The sequence below is a fragment of the Sciurus vulgaris genome (genome assembly GCF_902686455.1).
Source record: "Sciurus vulgaris genome assembly, chromosome: 14".
Taxonomy (NCBI): Eukaryota; Metazoa; Chordata; class Mammalia; order Rodentia; family Sciuridae; genus Sciurus; species Sciurus vulgaris.
Window position 1 is genome coordinate 60,511,727 of NC_136475.1, and position 24,355 is coordinate 60,536,081.

Consider the following 24,355-nt stretch of genomic DNA (forward strand, 5'->3'; position numbering starts at 1 on the left):
TAAAGTAGGAAGCATGGATGGTGGGATTCAGCAGTTGGTGACCAGAAGTTGATCTTCAGAGTTTCTCAAAGTAGCCACTGACTCCAATGTGCCTGATGGTCTGAGAGAGAAGCAGGTAGGTAGGGCCTGCACTTAGGCCCCAGAACTAAGGCTGGTGTGACCTCAACCCTCAGGCAACATTACTGGATGCCCTAGGGAGGGGGCCATGGAACAGAACTCTTTCATGACACAAGAAGACAAGGGTGCTTTTATTGAAGGGGTGGACTGGGCTCTCTCAAAGTTTGTCCCATTCACAAAGATCATCAAATCATTTTTAACAATTGCCAAGTTCTTGGCAATCTGACATTGAGGCTGTATCTCTACAAGCTATTCAAGAAGGGGGTGGGGACAAGCAAGCCTGATGGAAATCACAGCCATAGTAGCTAACGCTGTGTCAATGATGTCGATGATGTTTCACATCAGGCCTTTGAGGTAGTAAGCCTTCTTGTTACTTATTCATAAGCTTGGAAATGGGCTCAGGCTGGTACTATCATCAGCCCAAGGTGAACCAACGAGCCAAACCCTCTTCTCATGGGCTATGTTAATTCTGTGAAGCAAACCCCAGGTGTTTGTTTTTGGTATCCCTTGATAGGGGCATGAAGGGGAGGCTTAGCTGCTTCCTAACCACCTCTCCGTAATGGCTGAGTCCATTATAGCCATTTCATTAGCCATCCAACACAGAGGCTGTTGGATGTTTGGAAAGCTCCATCCAATTTCAGCTTTCAGTGTCAGGGCCTCTCAAGAAAGACTCACTGAAGCGAACACACCCCATTCCAGCCAGGGGGTCAGGGCTGTGGGTGGGTGTTTGGCAACCAAGACACCTCTGTGATGGCACGGAGACATCGGTAGCTCACGGGTCCAGCCTCGAGTGCCACCCCCAAGGCAGAAAGACAAAGGTGTCTTAGGCCATTTTCCATTAACAGCACAGGTTACCTGAGACTAACATATAAAGGGTCATTTATAAAGGAAAGAAGTTTATTTCGTTTACATTCTGAAGGCTGGACATCCAAGGGCATAACAGTAGCATCTGGTGAGGGCAGCGTAACTTGGCAGAAGGTGAAAGGGCAAGCAAACTTGAGCAAAGAGAAGGCAAGAGGGGCTGGGCTCACTTTGTCACCACCCACTTCTGGGATAACTCACTACTGCTGTGAGAAAGGCACCCATCCCCTTTGACAATCCAGTCACCTCTGGCAGGTCCCACCTCCCAACACCACCACAGCGGCAACTACATTTCAATGGAAGTTTCACACCATAGCCATAGGTCATGCCAGATTTTGGCGGGTGTGTGTGTGTGTGTGTGTGTGTGTGTGTGTGTGTGTGGAATTTTCACTGAAATATGACACAATGCAGAAAAGTGTACAAAGATAAACTCAATGAATTATCACAAAACGAACCCACCTGTCTACCATTTCCCAGCTCCGAAACCAAAACTGAGTTAACACCCTGGAAGCAGCCCTCTGTGCCCTCTGCTAGTCACTATCTCCCCTCCAGACAGGGGTACCCCCTCGCCTGACCTCTGACAGCAGAAGTTGTCTGTTTGTACTTTGTGTCAGTGGACTCTTCCAGTGCATGCTCCTCTCTGGCTGGCTTCTTTCACCTGCATTATATGGTGAGCGTCCTCTGTGTCATGCATTGGTGTACTTGTCAATCATTCTTTCTCAGGGCTCTGTAGTGTTTCCCTGGGGGAATATTCTACAATTTATTTCCCCATTTTAGAGCTGAAAGACTCTTCTGTTGAGTCCAACATACACATTTGGCTTTAATAGATACTGCCAATGCTTTTTTTTTTCTTATAATCAAAGCAAAAGCATTGGAAGTTCTCATCAGTCCACATCTTTTGTCTGCCTTTTTGATTTAGTCACTCTGGTGGGTGTGAAGCAGGATTGTAATTTGATTTAAATGTACACTTCTGATTACTAGGGTAGTTGAGGGCTCTCTATCTTCCTGTATCCATTTTTTATTTTTTTTTGGTGGGATTGAACTCAGGGGCACTCGACTACAGAGCCACACTCCCAGCCCTTTTTTGTATTTTATTTAGAGACAGGGTCTCACTGAGTTGCTTAGCACCTTGCCTTTACTGAGGCTGGCTTTGAACTCTCAATCCTCCTGCCTCAGCCTCCAGAACCGCTGGGATCATAGGCATGCACCACCACCCCACCCATTTTTATTTTTTGATTTAGAGATTTGTCTTGAAATATCTTTGCCAATCTACTTATCTCAAACACCACTAAAGCTGCCTTTCTAATATCCTTTATGCTAATTAAGGAGCCACCATTTCCCCTGAGGAAATGTTTTCTCCTCCTCTTTGTGTTGACAGCAAAGCCTCCAGGTGTGTTGGGAGGTGAACTTGAGCTTTCTGCATTAGTGTTGTCTATTCCCCCAGATGTCCAGCTCTGACGGTGTATTCCTGATTAGCACAGCTGATTGCCCTTCAGGTAAAGCTTAAAACTAACGAGCCACATATGTAGTAGCATTGTCTGGGTTAAGGTGCTTCACAATAAAAACTAATGCGGCTTTTAAGCCTTGCTTCCATCCCACCTCTGCAAATTTGAGCAGCCCCCATGCCTAGTCTGTCTGCAAATTCCTCTCAGGGGATCTTCAGGCTACTAGTAACCCGAGTGTTAGTACTCAGGTAGAAGGAAATAGAGAAGGGATCATCTTTCCATAGATTCTCTCCATAAGACACTGATTATATCAGCTATTTTCTTTGCGTAGGGCTCAACCACACAGGTTTCCTGAAGTAGGTCAGAAGCCATCTACTAGTGGCCACAGCTCTCTTGGATGGGTCACAGTTCATTCAGTGAAATGTTTGGTGATGTCTTCTGACCTCCTTCAAACAGCTCCTTTCCCACTCGCCCCTTTCTCCTTTCCTACCCCCGGGGGCTAAGTATCAAACCTATGGCCTCTTGCGCGTTAGGCAAGCACTCTACCATTGAGCTACAGCCTCTTTTATTTCTCTTGAGATTTTTTTTTAACTTTAAGGTATAATTGATAAATCAAAATTGTATATATTCATGGTGTACAATGAGATGTTTCGATATGTTCAAACACTATAAAATGATTAAATGATTTATCCATCACCTCACTTGTGTTTGTGTGTGTTGGGAACATTTATGATCTTTTCTTTTAATTCCTTAAAATTTTATATATAGGATATTATCTACATATGCCATTTTTTCTTTGTTGTGTTATACCCCTGTTTAAAATTCACAAAATGATTTTTAATAGAAATCATAAAAACATAGTTTTCCCCAAACTAAGGGGTAAAGCACTCTGGCTCTCACATTAAACAAGTCAATTGATCACAGGTGTCCCTTAATGGATTAAAAAAAATTGTCATAGTCTTAGTGTGTCGTAGGTTTTTACCATAAATAGGCATTTTATCTGTAATAAACCTTTCTCTATCAAAGTGATTTTTGGAACTTTATTATATTACTTGATTGATTTTGGATGTTAAATAAAATTTGCATTTGAGTGATTCAAAAAGATCTCCTCTCTTAACAATTTTCAAATATACCTTACTAATAAATCCCCAGGCTATACAATAATTCTCTAGGACTTTCTCCTCCTCACTGAGGCCTGCTCTCCTCCCTGCCTCTGCAATCACCATGCTACTCTCTGCTTCTGTGAGTTCCATGTTCCTCCTGATTTTTGTTTAAACTCATGATAAGACAGAGGAACTGGTGGGAAGTTTGCTTCTCCTTGTGTGGTCACTTACCAAAAACCAGCCAGCTGAATCAGAGAGGAAAATATGTGGTAAACACACCATTCTTTTTGGGGTGGGTCTCGAACCCATGCTCACACCTTCAGGTAGGCAGCTGACATGGTGGAGGGGGACAATTGTGAGAGGAAAGGCCTTGCAGGATGACATGCCCAATTCCTGAGGCCTTTAAAGAAGTGATTTTGAGACTGGGGGTGTGGCTCAGGGCTAGAGCCTTTGCCTAGCATGCTTAGGCCCCTGGGTTCTATCCCCAGCACTGCAAACAGAAGAAAAAGAAAGAAAAGCTGAGACATTTTTGAGAAGACTATGTGAGAGAAAAACAAGTCTTACAGAGCTAGGACCACCTAACTTGAATAGAATGGTAGAGAAGGAGAGTGGAGGAGGAATCCAGAGGGCATGGAAGCCTGGCAGGGAGGTGGGTGCCAACTGGGCAAGAGCCCCACTGTCCCGTCTGTCCTCCAGACTAGCCTATGGTGGTTCCTTATTAGGAATGTCCCAGACCCCAGTATTCTGAGCAGCAAGTCAGAAACTGAGTCCTGAAGAGAGCTGAAATGGGCTCTGGTTGCAAGGAGGTCCAGAATTTACTTCTTTGGTAAAACAAAACTGTAGGTTCCTTGCCCACGTCCAGGGCTCCAAGGCAGATGGATTTTGTCCCCTCGTGCCAAGGCAGCTGAAGCCACACCTGATCTGCACAAATTCCCTTATTCTTTTGAATAGCAGCCCCAGAAGCACAGGGACAGGCACAGGTGGGCTAGGGGACTGTGCAAACAGTTCTATGCAGACTTTGTGCACTTATTAATGAGAAGGGGAAGCTGAAACCCGTATAGCTTTGGGTATTTTGCAATCTTTAATGTTCAAAAGTTAAAAAGCTTCATTGATGCCCCTTTGCCACTCATAAAAGAGATAAAAGTGCTTACAGGGACCAGAAGTAAGATTTAACATCATTGTATTTATTAGGTTCTGAAACAATACACATTCACATCCTTTTGAATACAGTACATTTGGCACAATAATGTTTACAATGAAATAACACTAATGAATGGCAAGAGATTAAAATTACATCCAGAAGGGAAAAAAATATACAAATAAAGCATCACAATACAAAATAAAAATCCCTAAAATTGAATACACATTATATTTAGCCAGAATTATTTTGCACATAATTTAAAAAGAGGTAATTTTTTTTAGCCTTTTCTTTTTAAAGCAAGAATGCATTGGTTTTTTTTTTTTTTTTTTTTTTTTTTTTTTTCACCTTTGGAGAAAAAAATTGTGTTTCCACTTCACAAAGTCCATAATGAGAAAACATAGGAGAACAGCTATCCTTCATATATTTTTTTTAGCTTTTTTTTTTTTTTTGCACTCCATTTTTTTTTCTTTAAAGAGAGAGAGAGAGAGAGAGAGAGAGAGAGAGAGAGAGAGAGAGAGAGAGAGAGAGAGAGAGAGAGAGAGCTGGAAAGATTATAAAGAACTAGCAGAAATGTAACAGTGTGTCTGCTTCCAAACTTTTGTCGAAAATGAAATAGGAAATACTGAAGGAACACCCAAGCCTTTTTCTCTAGTCTGTGCTGGATCCTGACCTGGCGGTGTGAGAACTTCATCTGGCCGAGGCATCCCAGCCAGCCCAGCTTTGAGTGCTGAAAGGCTGCAGGCTGTCTACTGTCTTCAGCAGCCGGGTGGAATGTACTATTTGACTTCCCAGCAAAAAAATGCCAGTTGTCCTACAGGAAGGGCTGAACCCTCACTGCCAAGCAGACACTGTCAAGTCCTCAGACAAGGCCACTGAGCATTGCAGTGAGAGCTGACTTGCTTTTCCAAAGTTCATAATGATAAAGAAAGCAGAAGAAAGAAAGAGCAGTAGTTATGCATGAATATGACGGGTGTATTGTCATGTCTTCTTAAAAAATGAGATGATACCACCATGAAGATGTTTCTGTGCTTGTACTCCACCCCAGAAGATAGTCTGCCCGGTATGTCAAGTTACCGAAGATAAATTAAATTAATCTCATGTTCTTCGTCACTTCATTGGTATGCCAAACACAAGGACTGATAGAGCATAATATTCAATATTTGCAATCATCATAAGAACAGATAATTACACCTGAGTTTTTAAAAAATAAAAACAAAAGAGAACTAAATGTCGTCATTAGTAACAAAGGCTGTGACCAGCCCGATGCAAATAGGGACACACTCTATATGGGCTCAAAATAGTCACTGTCCAAGCTTTGAAACCACCATTGAAAACATTCCTTTCTCTCTCCCGTCTCTATCAGGACATAACAGAGCACGGGAGAACTATATGTGAAATTTAATATAGCTTAATAGCTTAACATATGTTTACATCTTTTAAAATAAACAATACAAAGGACCACCCTCCCCCAACCGCTGGGAACAAACCTATCTCTCGGTAACTTGAACCAATACGCTTATAGAGTATTGCACCTGGACATTATTATAATTATTCTTTCATAGACTAAAGTTTTATAATATGCCTGAACATGCAGCAGTTGATACCTCTATAGTCAATGAATTAATTCCACAGGCCTGCAGCAAACACTATATACAAAAATCTCAAATGTACAAAAGGCAAAAAGCTTCATTAGTGCCACTCTGCCACTCACAAGTATATATATTTAGGGGCAGCTGGGAAATCCACGTGCAACAGTTGGAATGGATTCCATTCCCTGCTAAATCAGTTCAGTAAAATAGGTAATCGAATGACCTTGGGGAAACATATACACAAAGCCACAGAGAACCCTTGGAAATCAAAGAATGTAACACTGTTAGCATATCTACAGGAGGTAACATCACGTCCATTAAAGTGTCCACGAGTTGCCATCGCATGTCACTCGGAAACAAAATTCCCGGTACATCTTGCCTCGTGGTCAGTTTTCGAAAAAGTTGCTCTTCCATCTCCTGCCACCCTCTGTCTAATCCACGGTGAGCCTCATTCCACTTTTCCAAAAGCAGGTATTTCATGTTTAACTTTACACGTTTAATGTTTAAAAACCACAACACAGTAGTAATACCATTTTGTAGAAGTGTGCCAAAATAACACACTGCTGCAGAAAATAAATAGCATTTATGCTGGGAACTTAGGATGAACCTGGAAAGAGAATTTGGGAGCTGAGTTTTCACGAGAACCCCAGGGCCTTGGCTATCACTGTGGTGGCCTCTGTGTTCAGATAGAACTTCAGTGATGAGGAATGTCACTTGCTTCCTTTTCTCTCCACTCACAAAGCTCCCATGTGTCACTAAAGCATCAACAGTTGCTGAATTCTCATTGTGTATTAGCCCTTTAATGTCTACCTGAATTCATACTGGAAATTCTATCTTTTGGCCAATTAGAAAGCAAATTTGATAATATATTTTCAAATGTTAATGGAGTTCAAAAATCAAAATTATGTTTTTTACAAAGAGTGATTTCTTCCATGAGATACAAACTTACATGACTTTGGCATGCTCAAAAGACCAAAGCAAGTACAAGTGGGCCATTCTGGAGCAAACCAATAATGGCTAGCCAGCCTGGGCATCCCCTGGGCTCCCTCCATATGAGACACCTTGTCTGCCCTCATGTGGAAGAAGCACCAGTTTCTTCTCCTGGGCAGAAGGGCAGAGATGGCAAGCCAGAGCACAGGAGGGATGAGAAGCAAGAGGTGTCAGTATTCTACATCCCACGGCAGAGCCAGAGTCTTCTTGTTTGACTTTTTTTCCTTTGCGGTAAAAGAACTGAAGTTGCTTCTCTGCCAGGAGCCCCGAAGGAGTGGAGCCAGGCTTGCTGACAGTCCGAACGTGGCAGCATGGACAGCTCATTGCTGACCCAAATGGAGTCTGTGTTCCTGGTGAGGCAAGAACCAAGAATGTCTTCTGGTCACCAGGATGGTGGTGGGGGATGGGGTAGGAGGTGGCCTGGGGGATGGGGATGCAATAAATAGAGAGTGGACATGGGACGGGGGCTCCAGGGAAGAGAAATAGTTCAAGACCTTCTGAGCCTCTCACACAGGACCTTCTCAGCGCTCCTTGCGGCATCAGCAGACTCCATGTGTGCGCGGAGGCTTCTCAAGGCATGAGGTCTTCACCGAAGTAGGAGAAGCCTTTGAATTCCTCCTGGTTGATCTGCTTCACTATTGCTTCATCCACAAGTGTGAGCACCGGCTCTTCCCGAGTAAAGTCTTGGTCAAAGTTATTGACGTCTCGTTTGGTTTTCTGTGAGAAGAAAATAAAAAGCACTGAGTGGAGGTTGACCTCCCTCACGAGGGCCCCCCATGGGGAGTGGGCACTGAGGTGGCCAGCCTCTCACCAAAGCAGGCCGCTAGCTACTGGGAGCAGACACAGGACTGTTCCAATGAGGTAACGATGGATGGCCCCAGGCCCAGGGGGTGACAGGAGGAGAGGAAGAATGAATCAAGGTGAGAAGGAAGAAGGGGTGTGTGGGTGTGATGGAAAAGCAGGGAAGTGGGATTCCCACAGGCTGTGTGTGTGTGTGTGTGTGTGTGTGTGTGTGTGTCTGGGTAGAGTGGGATGCAAAGTGTCCATCTCATACCCACGTCCCTCTGCCATGAGACTTGGGCTCCATCAATACCTTCCTTGCTGTGGATCAAGGAAACAAACTTGAGCCTACCTCCCACAAAGTCTTCAGTGTTCTTTTTCCCTATAGGCAGACCCCATAGCCCTGCCAGGTCTGCTGCAGATGGTATCCTGTCTATCAGGAGGATGGGTGGGGGGCAGAATTGTCTTCTGAGAAGCCCACCTTGAACCCCACCTGTTCTTGCTGTGACCTCATTTAGTGTTCCCATGTTTTGGCCACTACTAAACTCGACACACTGACCTGCCCTGTGTGTGGGTGCTTTGCTTTTGTCTGGACTCGAACTCCTTAAAGGAGGCAACCTTCATCCACTCTCGGCTTCCCAGCAGTTCCTCTGCAATCATTATCTGTTGAATGAAGTGAGCAAACCTACCACTCACTTCCCAGCTCAGAAGGACCCATATCCAGTGGAGGTTTAAGTTCCCAAAGGAGGACTGTGTCTTATAGCTTGGGGATTGTGTAGCAATCAACCCACAAATGAATTCTAGTTTTGTTTTTTTGTTTGTTTGTTTGGAGAACATCAGCAAATAGAAATAATGCCAATCTTTAGGAGCTCACAGTAGAGTTGAGGAGCCACTTTTCCTGCCTAGAACACATTACTTTGGTTAGAAAAGCATCCATGAAGAAATCAGGGCTTGGGTTAAGATCTGAAGATTTGGGCTACAATTGTGTTGGTTCAGATGGGAGGGAGGTACCTTGGTAGAGAGAGAGATGGGACAAAGACAGGGGGCAGGAACACGAAAGATGTATACATAAGACAAGCTTTGCCAAGCTGCCTGGGAATGGTGGGAGGTAAGGCTGGAGTCTGAGTGCAGAGGCCTCAATATCAGACCCCTTCTCACTCAGTACAAAGCATGACACTGAAAAGATGGAGGTGCTCCAGCTGTACCTTTCCAGGTACTGATTAATGCCTACTACCCAGGATTAGCAACCTGGATGATGGACTACATCTTATGGAAAGACCAGCATGATTATTGTAGGAGAAATAATATTAACATATGCTATGGCTCTGTGGAGACCAGTAACCTAAAAGATGTTAATAACAAGTCCATGAAAAAAGTGATTTGGAGACATAGCTAGATTTTGGACCCCACTCCTAGAGATTGGCCATGCATATGGGCAAATTAAATCTGTGCGTCTACAGTAAAAAAATCTGGTCCACTCTGTTTATACCAATCTTCCTCAAATTGGACATAAGATTCTCCCCCACCCCCTAGAAGTTTAACACCTCTCCTGAGAGCAGAGTTCTGCAGAACATTCTAGAAGGACTGCTTTAGAATTTATAGATCATCTTCACATTAATTCACTCATTTGGTTCGTGGAATGGACAGGTATTGTGATTCTGGTTTTACAGTCTCAATGAGGTATGGTGGCTTAGACAGTCACCTGACTATAAAAGGGCAAATTCAGGTCTTAGCGTCATGCCTCCCACAGTGTGGAAGACTGGGAAATCTGGATGCTGGAGAAATGGGAAGACATAGCAAGGGTCAAGCTCATCCAGGAAACATGTAAGAAGAGGTACCAAGCAGAAATAAAGCTTGCCCTAGGCAATATAATGGGCAGGCTGTGCATGGAGGGCAGACTGGATAACATGGGCTAAGTGAGCTAGGCAAGGGGATTGTCTTCAAATGGCCCAGACTGAGATTGGAGCCTTGGCCTGCTAGGAGCAGGGATGAGCTCATCCTTCCTATCTTTCAGCACTATCAATTTTGCTTGATGCCTTCTCTCTGGGCTCAGGGCTGCATGATTCAGGTCTCAAAGACCTTGAAAGGACAGAGAAGAGACACAGAAAACCCAAGAGAGTTCCAGAAACAGGACTTGCAGCTGCAGGACATCCGGGCTGCCCCTTGATATGGGAAAGCTCAGGGGTGGCTTAGTCATCTCTGCCAGGAGGGCTGGCCCAAGGCAGGAGGACTATCTGTTCTTCTCCAGGGAGTACAGAGTCAGAGGAAAGGGGAGGCCCTGTGTGGAGGGAGACTTCAGAGAGTAACAACAAAGCCTATCCCCATGGTGACACATGCTGGCTGTGGGAGGGTGGCGCCTGGGGAGAGGGTGTGGAAGGCCTCTTCTAAAGATCTCTATCAGAGGGATGGATTAGCTGAAAGATCCTGCAGGCTGAGTATGGGCCGCTGTGTTAGCTACAGTTGGTCCAGAGGGAGGAGTCGGGAGGGGAGGTGGTGAGAATAACATGGGAGGCACAGGACATCACTCCAAAAGGCAGCCCAGGGGCATCCTCTCTGGGGCTAGAGTGGAATGGCATAGGAGGCACAGTCAAGGATAGGGGCAGGAGGAAAACTCCATGTGTAACATCACTCAGGATGGGCCAGGAGCACCAGGTCTGTAGTATTCTCAGGAGAAGCGCCCCTTCCCTGGAATACCTTCTCAACCAACCACTAATGAGAGGTAGGATGTGTATAAAGAAACTCAAAGTCCATCTATTCTCTGGCATTGGCTCTTCTTGTTTACTTAATTGTGCTTCATCAATCAGTAATTAGTATCCATTAATTACTCTTTGAAGCTGGTTTCCTTTCCTGAGGTCAAATGGGCATAGTGATCAAGCTAGATTCTAGAAGATATCGAAATTTCACAACTTATTGTATACCAGTGAACCAGCTTCAGTAAATTCAGCTTGGGATGTTATTCCCAGAAGACCTCTAGCTCAATGGTGGGCTAGTTTGGACAACTGCTAAACTCTGCTCCAGCTTTCTCAGGAGAGTCCCAGAATCACCTGTGGCATTCAAAGAGTATGCCACTCACAGGGCACAGTGGTGCATGCCTGTAATCCCAGTGGCTCGGGAGGCTGACACAGGAGGATCACAAGTTCAAAGGCAGCCTCAGCAAAAGTGAGACCCTGTCTCTAAATAAAATACAAAATAGGGCTGGGGATGTGGCTCAGTGGTTGAGTACCCCTGAGTTCAATTCCTGGTCCCTCCCCCACCCCCCAAAAACAGAATATGTCACTCTTCAGAACTTCCACAGAGCTGGCTCACCCACGCCTTGCACAATTTGGCTCAATTCTGTTTTTCTTGGAGATCTTAGATGCATGTCAGTTACCCATTTCCAATTCAAATAACCAACATTCCCACTGTGTGCAATTCCTGACTATTAATATTAGAGATCTGGGAATGTACCCAGGCAGACCCTATCCCCTGTTACTGGCAGTTTAGCATCCCCAAATTTGGAAAGAACTGGGATTATATCCTTTACTCACTGATTTCATTCTTTGAAATGCTGCTGCTTCCCTCACAGAGCAGGTACAAGACTTGGAGCCAAGGTTCCAAAGGGCAAGTTCTCAGACACACTGTGTATCCTGATCCCTGATCATCCCACATTCCTCCCCTACTGCCTAAATGCCAGCCTCTTATCCTGCACCTCACAGTCTGAGAGATGACGCTGGATACAGGGAACAACATTCTGACTCTGCAGCCCTTCCTCCTTCATGATGTTTTCCTCTTAACCTTTTGGTCACACACAATTAGGGAAGGATGCATGGCTGAACTCTTGCCTGGTATAGGACACTAAAGTCATGCTCTGTGAGCCTTGGTTGTCTTTTCATCTGTAAAAAGGGGGTGGTGACAGATGCCCTGTAGTTGCCTCAAAGACAAATAAGAAGCCAGATGTTAGGTGCTCAGACTAGGACAGAGTGGGCCCCGATTACTGTGGAGCCCTTCCCTGCTCTGCATCTTAGTGCCTGTGTGCTGTGAGCATAGAACACACACTGCGTGGGCATGCTACCCAGTCAGTCCACGTGATATGCGCATGGATGAACGCTTGAAGTTAGGGACCCAGCTTTATATTTCTCTGATCCTCCAGATCCCGAGCTAGTGTTGAGCTGGGTCTGCCTGGATGGCCCAGTGCTTCCTCTGCTAATTGGGATTCTTCTATAGCACGGCGCTGCTCTTGGGACAAAGACCCAGTTTCCTACACTCACCTATTCCTAAGGCCTTCCGGATCTCATCCTCGCCTCTTCCCTGGCTCCATCTTCCTGGCACCTCTGAACCACAGGGGCTCCCCGTCGTGGGGCTCTTCCTGCCTCAAGCCTTTGCATAGCCATCCCTCTGCCCAGGGCACACCCACCGCTCCATGCCTTCTGCCCCGTGTCCATTCTCCTTGCCCCAGTTGTGTAGCTGCCTTGCCTTCACAGAGCCCTTCTGTCCCTCTGAGAGTGGTTCAAGCCAAGCCTCCTAGGGGGCCCTCCCACCTCCCCTAACTGGAATCACAGCACTCACACACCGAAGGCTCTTTTCAATTGAGCTGTGAGCTCCACACAGGCAGGGACTGGTTCCAGCTCACCATGTCACCCCCAGCCTAGCACAGGGCTTGGCACATACTGACAACCGAGAGATCTGTTGGAAGAGATGAGTGAATGTGCCTCTCTTGTTGCTGTTATATCTGGAGACAGCAAAGTGACCTGGGTTCAGGGCCAGTGGCTGCCATCTTGTCAGAAGGGTTTACCATTTGGTGAAATGCACGTAGGAGTGAGGAGGAGGCTGATGAAGGGTCTGGAGAGAGACAGCCCAGATCAGCGCTAAGCCTCAGGGGGCCTGCAGAACAGGAGTCTTAGCCTAACTAATGGGCTCTCTCTTCCCAGCACTTGGGGGTCCATAATTTCTGGTACAAGAGAGAAATCATTTCAACCAGGGTTTGGGAAAATTCCATCAAGATGGATGTGTTTAGGGACTTGGTGGGTGTACCTTTGACCCCTGTGGTTGGTGTCGGGGAAAAACAACTTTCCTATTCCCTTTGGCATCCCTTCAGAAATCATGTCTTAGGAAAGATCCGAGGCTGGCACTGAGGAAGGGCACGTTTCGGTGTCTGCAGTGGGAGAGCTGGTAGAACTTATGGAAGCATTTTCAAATTCCCTCAGATCCTCCTGAGAGAGCACATCTAAGGGGCAAAGCTCTGGGGCTGCCTCACACGCCAGGCCTGGAGGTTCCTCCAGGACTGAGGCCATCCCACCCCAGCGCAGAGATGAGCCAGTGACTGAATGCTTACTTCCTGTCTGGCTAGCGAAATTCTCACAGCCCTCACACACTGGAGCCGTAAACACAAGCTTTTGGAGGAGCCAGTGACTGCTGCTTCTGTCTCTATCTGATTACCAGGAGATCAACAGATGGCTTTGTTTTAAAGGGCTCAGAAAACTCCCTATTCTAACAGGGAGTAAGATCACGGGACTGGCTTTCACCTGACCACCTTGCTGGTGCCTGGTCTCTGCTTCTCCTCTTCTGGGTGTGACTGACAGCCAGAGTGTAGGGAGCACAGTGACCCCAGCCAGGGTTCTCTGCCTTAGGGTGTGTCTGAGTAGGGAGGCATGCTGCCTCTACATTTTCCCCACACACAAGCCTCCCTCTGGGTCCTCAGGACTTCCTGGCACTAATGTCTTCCCACCTCACCCTCCTCCCAGCTCCCTTGGCCCTGCAGGACCCCATGCTGGACATCTTCTAATATCTTAGGTGTATCATATGCCCCTACTGCAAAGCAGGGTATACAGCAGACACTTAATGTTCACTGGCTTGAAATTATTTTCCTTCATCCACCAAATCCCTCCAAGCTTTGAAATGTTGATATTCTTATCTAAGTTCCACTTTTTAAATATATTATTCTAAAAAAAGAAAGCAAGAATTGAAATTGTTAGGATGCTTGCTGCAACATCAATCAGCTGGATCCTTACATATGTACATGTGTTCATCATAACCCAAGCTCTCATCAACAGAGTCTGTGTGAATATGTTTAAACACACACGCTGAGGTGTGAAGTTAAATGGAACAGGATGGGGCCACTGCAGAGTCCCTTGCCTGGCAAAAAGAGGGGCTGGAGCAGAATTTCAAATTAACTTTCAAGATAAAAAAGTATCTAAACATAATCCTTTTATCCCTTCTCCCTCTTTATACGTTCTTTAACCAAGAATTGCTCATGCTTTAATATTTTCTATGCAGCAAACAGGGTAAAATATACCGAGAGTTCATCGGCACAGGCTTGCCCAAGGGGTTTTTGGTATTACCCAACTTGCCACGATGCCCTGTGGTGCCCTCTTGCTTTCTCATCCATGTCCTTCTTACCAGGTGGTTGTCAGAGCTGACTGCTCAGTTCCTGACTCCATGGTTTGCACAATGCCAGGTGCAGCGGCATTACCCTCTACTTGGCAGGAACCCTGTAACAGATGCTAAGATAGTATCCATGTTTTATCAGTTTGTAAGCAGCTGTGATAAAACATTTATGCCATCTTAGTTGTAATAATTCATTTAACCCTGTTACAGGTTGCATCATGTCTCCCCAAAACAGATGGGGAGGTCCTAACCCCAAGGACCTTAGAATGTAACCAAACTAGGAAATAAGGTTGCAAATGTCATGGAATTAAGATAAAGTCATAAGGGGGGCCCCCATCCAATGACTGGTGTCCTTATAAGAAGGGAAATTATTTTAAAAACAAAAAAAAAAAGAAGGGAAATTGGACTCTTAGACACATACAGGGGGAAGACCATGTGAGGAGATACAGGGAGAGCATCAGGTGAAGACTAGAGTTCAGTGACCACAGGACAAGGAATGTCCATGGCTACCAGAAACTGGGAGAGGAAAAGGGGATCTTTCCCCTGCAAATTTCAGTGGGATCACCATCTTTCCAATACCTTGATCTCAGACTTTCAGTCTCCAGAACTGTGAGACAATAAATTTCTGTTGTTCTGAGCCACCCAGGATGTGGTACTTGTTACAGGAGCCCTAGGAAACTAATATGACCCCAACCTTATTTTTCTGGAATTGATTTTTTGAATCTAGATGTAATCCTGTACAGTTAACACCTTAATTTCTTTGGGATATATTTCTAGCCTGTTCAAACCACCAAAATTATAATTCTGTAACTTATGCTGAATCTTAGTTGATTCACTAGGAAGGAGGCAAAACAAATACGTTCAACTGTATGAGGGTTACCAGGGCATACAGGTAAAGTTCAGGGAAACCCCAAAATACTATGGAAATGTCGTTTTCGATCAGCCATCCATCTTATCTGCTGTGTCCTTCAGCTTTTTGTCATCTTAAAATTTGATTGGCATTCCTCCAATATCTTTATAAAGACACCTATAAATAGTGTTGATGACAGGATTGACCTGGCCTCTGCACACAGCCTCTCCTGAGGTCGTTACTGTGTTCCAGCAGCAACTTGGGAGTCCACTGAGAATCAACCAGCCATGGTGACGGCTTTCATTTTGTTCATGAAGATGATTCCATTGTTTGGATGGGATAAAGATACAAACGTCTATAGCAGTTTCTCTGCAAGTTGTGAAGTTAATTGGCTTCAAGTGACTACCATTTTCCCCCTATATATCCACATTCTGATTCTCATAAGAACTTCTAGATACTTCACTAACATCCATGTCAAAGTATTCCAAATCCAGATTTTCCCTATCTCTTAATGCAGGAAGACCATTTTCCTGTCTCCTAATACTTGGTCTCACTGCTCTATTCCATCATATTCAAATTACCAAATGCTGTAGCAGGCACAGCAGATCTTCCAGTGACCTGAACCTAGAGCAGCACGCTGGATCCACTGGGGAACCTTTAAATAATTATGATGTTGTTCCATCCCCTGAGGGTCTATTTAATTAATTGTTTTGGGATATGGCCTGGGTGTGGGCTATTAGGGTTCCCCAGTGAGTTTATTAAATGTAATTAATTAATTCATCTCTCTTCAGTTTTAGTTTTCTTTTAGTGGTTTTTGCCTTGATCTTTGTACTGAAGACATTTCTCTTGGGGGGAAAATTGGAGGCAACAAGCCATAGTCTCACTCTGGGTCATTGTTTAACATAGTGGTTCTTGATTCTGGCTGGGCATCAAAAACAACCAGAGCTTACAGACACCCGAGCTTCACCCAGACACCCTGAACTGGAATCTCCAGGGGTTGGGACCCAGGCCTCTGCATTTTTTAAAGCTCTGTGAGTAATTCCGACGTGTATCCTGCTTGAGTCTATGTAGAGAAGCAGTGGATCTCTCTCTCCCTCCTTTTTCTTATCAGCTTCAAAAGGCCTTTTTGATGTCTAAAAGCCTGGGTAGGAGCCTGAAGTATTCTGGATTTAGCCTCCTTTCAAGTTCACACTGTACACTAGCACTCCTTCTCAGTTTCATCCCTTCTTTCCTTATTTTATGTTGGCTTTATAAAATTGGGACATCAGGAGCTCACTGGAAAATCACAATTTCTTTAAGTGCCCCTCTCTGGGAGGTAGTGCAGCTAGTGGTTTCACCTACCTCCTGGTAGCCCCACCACCTAGATTCCATCCTAATTCTCTAGTTACCAATCTTTCTGCCATGGGCAAAGTGTACAGTTTTTCTGTGTCTCCATTTTCCTGTCCATAAAATGGGGGTATTAGTAGTCCTCTCCACACATTTGTTAAAAGTATTAAACGAAATTCTATATTCAAGTGGTGAGAACACTACATAGCATAGAGTAAATGTAAATTAGTAGCATTGCTTCTTTCTCAGTATAGATCACAACTATAGGCTGAGAACAAACAGCATTGTCTTGGGCTGAGCCCCAGAAGAAGTTTCCATTTGGTCTTAGTTCATAAGATAATCTTTGTTTCACCTGGGCAACCTGTATGCTTTCATCTCCCATGTCTTTAAATCTGGAACTAACCAGTCTTAGCCTTTATTCAAAGCAAAGGGCCAATGTGTGACCATCCAAAATCACATTCCTTTCTTGCCTTGGTTTTATCTTTCTTTCTTTTCACTCAGATAACATTCTTAGTATCTACTTTGTATACCCTGGTATCCTAGTGGGACATTTTTTTGGGGGGGTCAGTTGGAAGTTTTGTTTATTAAAATATCAATAATGAATTATTTAAATTCCATTTTATTTTAAAACATATTAATACAAGTTGTTACTAATACATTTTTTGTATTTCTTGGGATTAGTACTTTTGACACCCCATTTAGCAGAAAAAATACTTTCTAACAGACAATATTGAGAGGTATTATAGAAGAGTCATGAAAACCATGAATAAAGCAACAGGGGTAAATATCTATTAACACTATAATTTTCAAGAAATAATACAAAAACAAAAAGTCACTGCAGAGCTGGGATGTGGCTCAGTGGTAGACCACATGCCTAGCATGCTCAAGGCTGTGGGTTCAATCCCCAGCATCACATACACACACACAACTGCAAATAAATGTAATAAATGGATAATCAATATCATCATCAAATTCCAATGCACTTTTTGTATCTTCCTATAGATTCTGCTAACTATATTATATGCACCCAAGTATTCAAAATTGACTAATAACGAAACATTTTTGAGATATTATTGTACCAGGTTTACTGGTAACAGTACCATAAATTTACTAAACAAATGATTCATTTATCAAATCAGAAAAGCAAGGCACGAGCATTGAGCTACAGGAGAGCTTAGTCCCTTCTGATGGGGTCCTGACAGGTAACCTCACTGTTCAGGGCAAAGCTAAGAAACATGCTGGTTAAAAGGTAGTACAGTATCATCTAAGATGCTTGTACTTATTTGTGGAATATTAGTTCATGTCAGGCTGTTCTTTGTTTCTCTATAAACAAACAGAAATCAATCTCATTATTAGCCACTGGTCTATGGTGGGCCTTCTTTAAACTTTCTGGAACAAGAAGATAAAGGTAAGACAACAAAACGGAAGAAAGGAAGACATTTACATTAAGCACTGCTACAACACTCTTTCTTCTGTACTGAGTTGGGTCTGTTTGTCTGTATGTGACACCCAGTCACACAGCGCCAGGTAGTGGGGAGGACCAAGAGCTGAGGAGCCAATAAGTTGTGAGATACATGCCTCACCTGCCGACGCTGCCTGTTAGGGATGCATGTAACCTGGGCCCCTGGGTCTTTTGTGCCTTTTCATGTTAAATCTCCTGATTTTCAAATGTTGCCAGTTCAGTTCTTCAAAAACTGTTCTATCTGCATAGGCCACACAAATCTCTAGAATGTGACCTCTGTTTTTGTAAAATTACTTCTACCTTTTAGGGAGGAAGAAAATGAAGACCCATTTTCTTCTTCTTCTTCTTCTTCTTCTTTTTTTTTTTTTTGTAGGGGTATTGGAGTTTGAACTCTGGGGCACTCAACAACTGAGCCACATCCCCAGCCCTGTTTTGATTTTATTTAGAGACAGGGTCTCACTGAGTTGCTTAGCACCTCACTTTTACTGAGGCTGGCTTTGAACTCAAGATCCTCCTGTCACAGCCTCCTGAACTGCTGGGATTATAGACCAATTTGCTTCTTAAGCACAAACGATTGGCAGTTAAAAATGGGAAGGCACTCAGCTCCTGGCCATTCCCTGGTCCAAAGGAGAGGGCTGTGCTGGCTGGTATGCAGAGGGGGCCACAGAAGCCTCAGACAGGGGCTTCACATATGCTTCCCACAACCTGGCTGGCCCCTCTCTAAAACATTTCAGAAGGGAAAGTGACTTCATTCTTCTAGGGCAAACTGCATACCCCAATATAGTTTTCTAAATGGACCAAATTCCTGCAGACCACCGGCATCCTGAACTTACCATGACTGAAATCTGTCAGGTCAGTTGTTGGGTGAAATTCAACCATTTCCCCTCTGTTCCTCCCCTAGATATCATGTGTTAAACTATAAATAAATAAATGTGTGTGTGTGTGTATTTACACATTCCATTTAGAATTACCTTGGAAAAAGAAAAGAACCAACCTGATTTCCAATTATTAGCTAACACCCACTATCTCCCCTACGCCCTGCCGAGATCACCATGATCAGAGGACTTTGGCCAGCTGTGCAATTTGTCCATGAATTAGCTGGGCTCCATGGACGCCGCCCCCAGGGACCTCTGTTATGCGGGAAGGCAGATGGCTACTGAACATCAAACACTTGTTTGAAGCCTTTTAAACAACACTGCAGAACAACTCCCTGAAGGGTTGGCTGGGAGGCCGTGCTGCCTAAAAAAGAAGGGGCGGGGGCAGGACACATAGCTCCCTGGTGACCCCTGCTTTCACAGAAGCTGGCCCAGGCTCTTCACCTGTCATGGACCAAGTGAGGAGCTTTCCAGGGAGATTTTCAAGGCAGACTCTACCTTTACATTCTAGGGCTTACACATTTTAAGCAAAAGTGAACAAATGAAAGCAAGCCACCCCGATCCAAGCAAGGTTTGCTAATTTTTCTGTGAAAGGCCAGATCGTAAATATTTTTTGGCTCTGTGAGCCATCTGGTATCTGTCACAACCACTTCACTCTGCCCTTGTGTCCCAAAGGCAGCATGGACAATATGCATGTGAAGGGCCCTGGCTGGATCCCTCTGTGGATGCTGATGTTAGAATTTCATATTTCATGCATCATGAAACCTTCTTCTACAACCATTAAAATAAATGGTGGGCTGCACAAACATAGGTATTGGCTGGATTTGGCTGCAGTGTGTCACCCCCTGCCCTCGAGGAGGGTCTTTGGGGCTTCCATGAACATGGTACAATAGAGCACAGCTGTGTTGTGTATATGAACACACTTGCATGTTCTGGTGACAGGTTATCAGATTCTTGAATGGGGTGGTGACTCAACAGTTAAGTTAGAACCGCTGATTTAAACATTTTCCCTTATAAAAAGCCTGACTTGCTTTGCTACAACTCTCCAAGGAATCCACATAGAGGAGGAAGCCCTGAGAAGCTTTTCCAGGACCTGAAAAGTCCCCTTTTGCTTAAGGCCCTTAGATAACAGAGGTCCCCAGCACGGTATCCCCTCTGGCCTCCATAATTATATGGTATCCTGGGGGAAGGCTCAAGTGTCTATTATGAAAATGGCTAGAGAAAGTCCCCAGATGCAGATGTGTATCTCAGGCTCATCCCAGAGGAGTCTTTCAAGAACCAGTGAAGCCAACTGTCTGAAGGCATTAGCTCCAGGCACATCTTTTCCCCATTCTTTTTAGAGAATGAGGTCTTTCCATCAGTTTCAAAGGGAAGGGTGTATCCCTGCTTCCTCCAACCCTCCCGGCCCACCACTGTACCAGGCTTGCCCTGGTCCACACACAGGCACACTTTCACTTGAACCATTTGTCTCTAAAATTTGGTAACAAAAGATAAAATCATAAATTCCAGCCAAGAGTCATTTGGGGCCACACGATGATGGATGAGGCACATTGTGCATATAGTGCACTCGGGTGCTACTCAGTCTGGAATTCATAAATGGCCCAGAGGGGTCTCTGAATGCCCCCTGAGTCTTGTCTCCTTATTGAGGGAAGTGGTACCTGAGGATGAGGCAGGCATGCTGCAGTCTGTCATCAGCAGTGCCATGTCCGGCAAAGCCCAGCCCAGCCCACTCCAGCCCTGCCTGCTTCCGATTAGTTGGATGGGCCCTGCAGTCTCTGGGCCCAGCAGAGAGCACCAGGCTTTCTCTTTAGAGTATAGCCCACTCCACTTCCAAGGCCAGAAATGAGAGCGGGGAGGGGCAGGGGTTCCTTTCCTTCTCCAGGGCTGCCCATGAGCTCTGAGAGCAGGTATTAAAGACAAGAGTTTGGTGATACCATGTAGGAAAGGAGATGCCCCAAGAGGGCTGGACCTTCCTCCCTGCCCCACACGTCTCTTTCCCCTGGCACTTGTTGAAACTGAGGCTAAATGATGGCCCAGCTAGTGACTGGCTTCTCTTCTAGACTGGAGAAGATGTGGGTATCTGCCTTAGTTTCCACCCGACACCAAGCCTGGGATAGCCTCAGTTTCTTCAGATGGAACAAACAGTAAAGCTCGAAGCTCAAGACCTGGCCAGGTACTGGCACTGCCCGAAGTGCCTTAAGGGCCTGACTCACGTAACCTACACCTGCCCCAAGGGAAGGCGAGTGCTGCCACATCCTTCTTGTGCAGATGACAACCAGGAGGGAGGTGTTAAACAGCCTGCTCATGGTGCGGGCTCAGCCAGCAGGAGGTGAAGTCAGGGCTTGACTTCAACTTGTTCTCACCTGAAGGCTGTCCCCGGCGTGTGCCATCCTGCCTCCCATTGTGAACTGTGGGGAGGCATCAATGTGGCCACCTGCATGCTGGTACGAAGCACTGTGCCCAGCACAAGCCACCAGTTCTGTGGTTTCTGCCAGTGATGTTACTGTATTAAAAACAAACAATTGCATCCTGCCCCACAACCCTCCCAGTGCATGAAGCCATCAGGGGTACAGTGGAGCACAGGCCTTAGAAATGTCACATTATGACCAATGGTCAGAAATATAATTTATAGATGACCTAGCACATCTCACCTGGTGCCACCACTCCAAGGAAAGATCCAGCAAACTATACTTTCATTAGTTGTGATGTATTCTGTATTCTACTCTATTATCTCTTCTTTTCTATTTTATTTTTTCCTTATCATATCTTTCATTAATTCTTTTCCACCCCTGAGTTACTAAACTGCTGTGACAACCTACTCTTGGGTGGAACCTGAAGTAGGGACCAGTGGGTCCAGGGACTGAACATGATGCAAAAAACATTGTGCAGACACCCAGGAATAAAGAGTCTTGGGAGGAGCCAGCACCCTGCCTGCCACAGCTTGCCTTGGGTCTGAGTTTGCTGGGCCCAGCTCTGCAGAGAGTTGGCCCCATGCAGCAGGACATGCAGTGGCAGGATCCTGGGCTGGCGAAACTTCGGGAGTCTGTATCTCTGGCAGAAGAAAGGAGCAGGCCAACAGTGGCAAACCTGGCCTCTCTCTGCTTCTAACTAGGGAGTTCTTTCATGTATCTACTCTTCAAAGTAGCGTCACTGTTCACAGCTGTTGGGGCTTACTTACTTCAGGAGTATTTTTAATAACCGAAGGAGAAACTTTCCAGTCTGTTCCTGGCAAAGGCCCTGCTCCTCCACTCACCCATCTCTTCCTTGCCTTATATTTATGAAAATGTTCTAGATAGAGATCAGCTTTCTGGGCCTAGGATTTATTATTGTGCTTCCTGCTGGCTTTGAAACAGGAACTGTAAACATTTGAATATGTTCCTCTCAAGTCAAGATGAGGTCATCCCACCTTCTCTCACCATTCAACAATGATTTCAGGTTTCCTAATGCATTTAATCACCCCAAATTCCTAGGCATAGACTGGAATCCATCTTGGGTCATAAAAGGCGAGAAGAGAATTTAGAGATGGATCTGGGAGAGAAATACTCTCAGGACAAACGTGGTAGATCTACAGAAATCATTCATTTATCCACGAATGTAAATTAAATACCTGCTGTGTGCCCGGATGTATTCCAAGTACTGAGGATGCACCTGTGGACAAAGCAGGTGGAACTCCCTCCCTTGATTAATTAACCACACAGTGCTAATGTTGGCCTTGGGTGATGGGCACATGGGGATTCATTAGATGTTCTCTCTACTTTAGCATATGACTGAAATTTTCCATAATAGAAACTTAAAAATACTAGCCAGGTGAGGTGCAGAAAAGAGTAGCCAGAAAAACATGGAGGAAAGGCAGGCCAAAGGATAGCCAGACCTTCCTACTTTTTAATTTTTGGGTGGTGATATTGGGGATAGAACCCAAGGACACTCTACCACTGACATATATCCACAACCATTATATATCCACAACCATTTTCATTTTATTCTGAGACAGGGTCTCACTAGGTTGTCCAGGGTAGCCTTGAACTTGTGATCTTCTTGCCTCACCCTCCTAAGTAGCTGGGATGCAAGCGTATGCCATTGCGCCTGGCTCCTTCTCACTTTGAAGAGACCTAGGTTGATGTTTAACCTTAACGAGCCTTCACAAACTTAGTCTGTTTGTCACATCTCAGAATTCTAGAGTGACACTTGAAAGTTAACTTAGGCCAAATCCAATTTGATCACCAACCCCCTCCTCAGCACAAACATAAGGAAGTAAACAGGGCCCCAGTCCCCTAAATGCAAAACTGGTTTCACCAGAACTTCTTTCTCTCATGACAGATGTGCCCCTGGAGATTCAAGGTCCCAGCCACGGAGGAAGGGGGACCCTGTCAGTGTGCACAATGTCCCTGGGCACCTGAATTCTTCAAGAGCAAAGGTGGGCTGGAGAGCTGGAGGTTCTTTCTGCTTTTACCCTGATGCACACCAGCCTGCCCCTGACCACTGTCCCCGCATCCCTGACTGCCAGAGTGTCCTTCACCCCTCTTTGCAGAGACAGGCAGGAAGGTAGTGCTCCTCCAGCAATGAGGCCCCATCTGAAGGAGGTCTGTGAGACTGAAGGTGGGAAGTGACCTGACAAGCCTCCTGGGACAGCAGAGGCCCTGGCTGCCACCTGTCCGGCAAGGCCTTCCTCTTCACGCCATCTCTTGCCCTCTGTTCCCCAATCTTGAGACACAAAACTCAAAACTCCTCTCCCAAGCAAGCAGCCCTGGTAGCAAAGTCCTGAGCTTTACCCTGTTGCCTGTTTATTCCCTAAGCGTTTCACATTACAGCTTCTCGGCCCTGCACCCCAAACTTCTCAAGGTGGTGCCATTAGGGTGATGGATTCTCTTCCTGCTTTTGCCAATCTTGCCCTATAGGGCTTCAGAGAAAACACCAAGTACAAACTCAAGTACAAACCCTGTAGTGGAGAAGTGGTCCAAAGTCTGCTTTCCCTAGATGCTTCTCTCTTTCTGGACCTCCCCAACTCTCTCTGCCCAGATCTGGGAAGCCAACCCCATTTCTTCTGTTTCTCTCTCCTTTCATCAGGCATGGCCTAGCAAGTCCTCCCATGCTCTTAGATGGTGTGTGTGTGTGTGTGTGTGTGTGTGTGTGTGTGTGTGTGTTACGTCAAGTGCCAGTGGGACAGAGAGGAGGTTAAATTCAATGCGTATTCCTTTGATGAACCCATGAAGGCATATCCCAATCTATCAGCCATTAAGTCATAAAGGAAAACCCACAAGCAGGAAGAAATGCCTGGCTAAGCCCAAGTCACCCAGCCAGGGTTCTGACTCTTCCCTGGGATGGAAGTGGGGTACTGGTTAGTCCCCAACTCCAGGCCACAGAAATACTCCTGCATTCAGAATTCTCAGATGGTGAACTCTCTTGTGTTGAGTCCAGGATGCTCCACAGAGGTTGTTAAGCTTAGGGACATTTGG

The 24,355-nt window shown here is 45.3% G+C and overlaps 1 protein-coding gene across 2 annotated transcripts in view; it reads right to left on the reverse strand.

Annotated features, from left to right (window-relative positions):
• Nucleotides 1-4,689: 4,689 nt before the first annotated feature.
• The window catches only part of PRKCE (protein kinase C epsilon), a 466,710-nt gene continuing 447,044 nt past the window's right edge, over nt 4,690-24,355 (reverse strand). Inside the window, exon 15 of one of the 2 annotated variants that reach the window (XM_079111623.1) lies at nt 4,690-7,963. In XM_079111623.1, coding sequence (XP_078967749.1) covers nt 7,817-7,963 — 147 coding nt within the window. In that variant the 3' untranslated portion in view covers nt 4,690-7,816. The remainder of the gene's footprint in view (nt 7,964-24,355) is intronic. The other variant, XM_079111624.1, reaches the window with a different exon arrangement.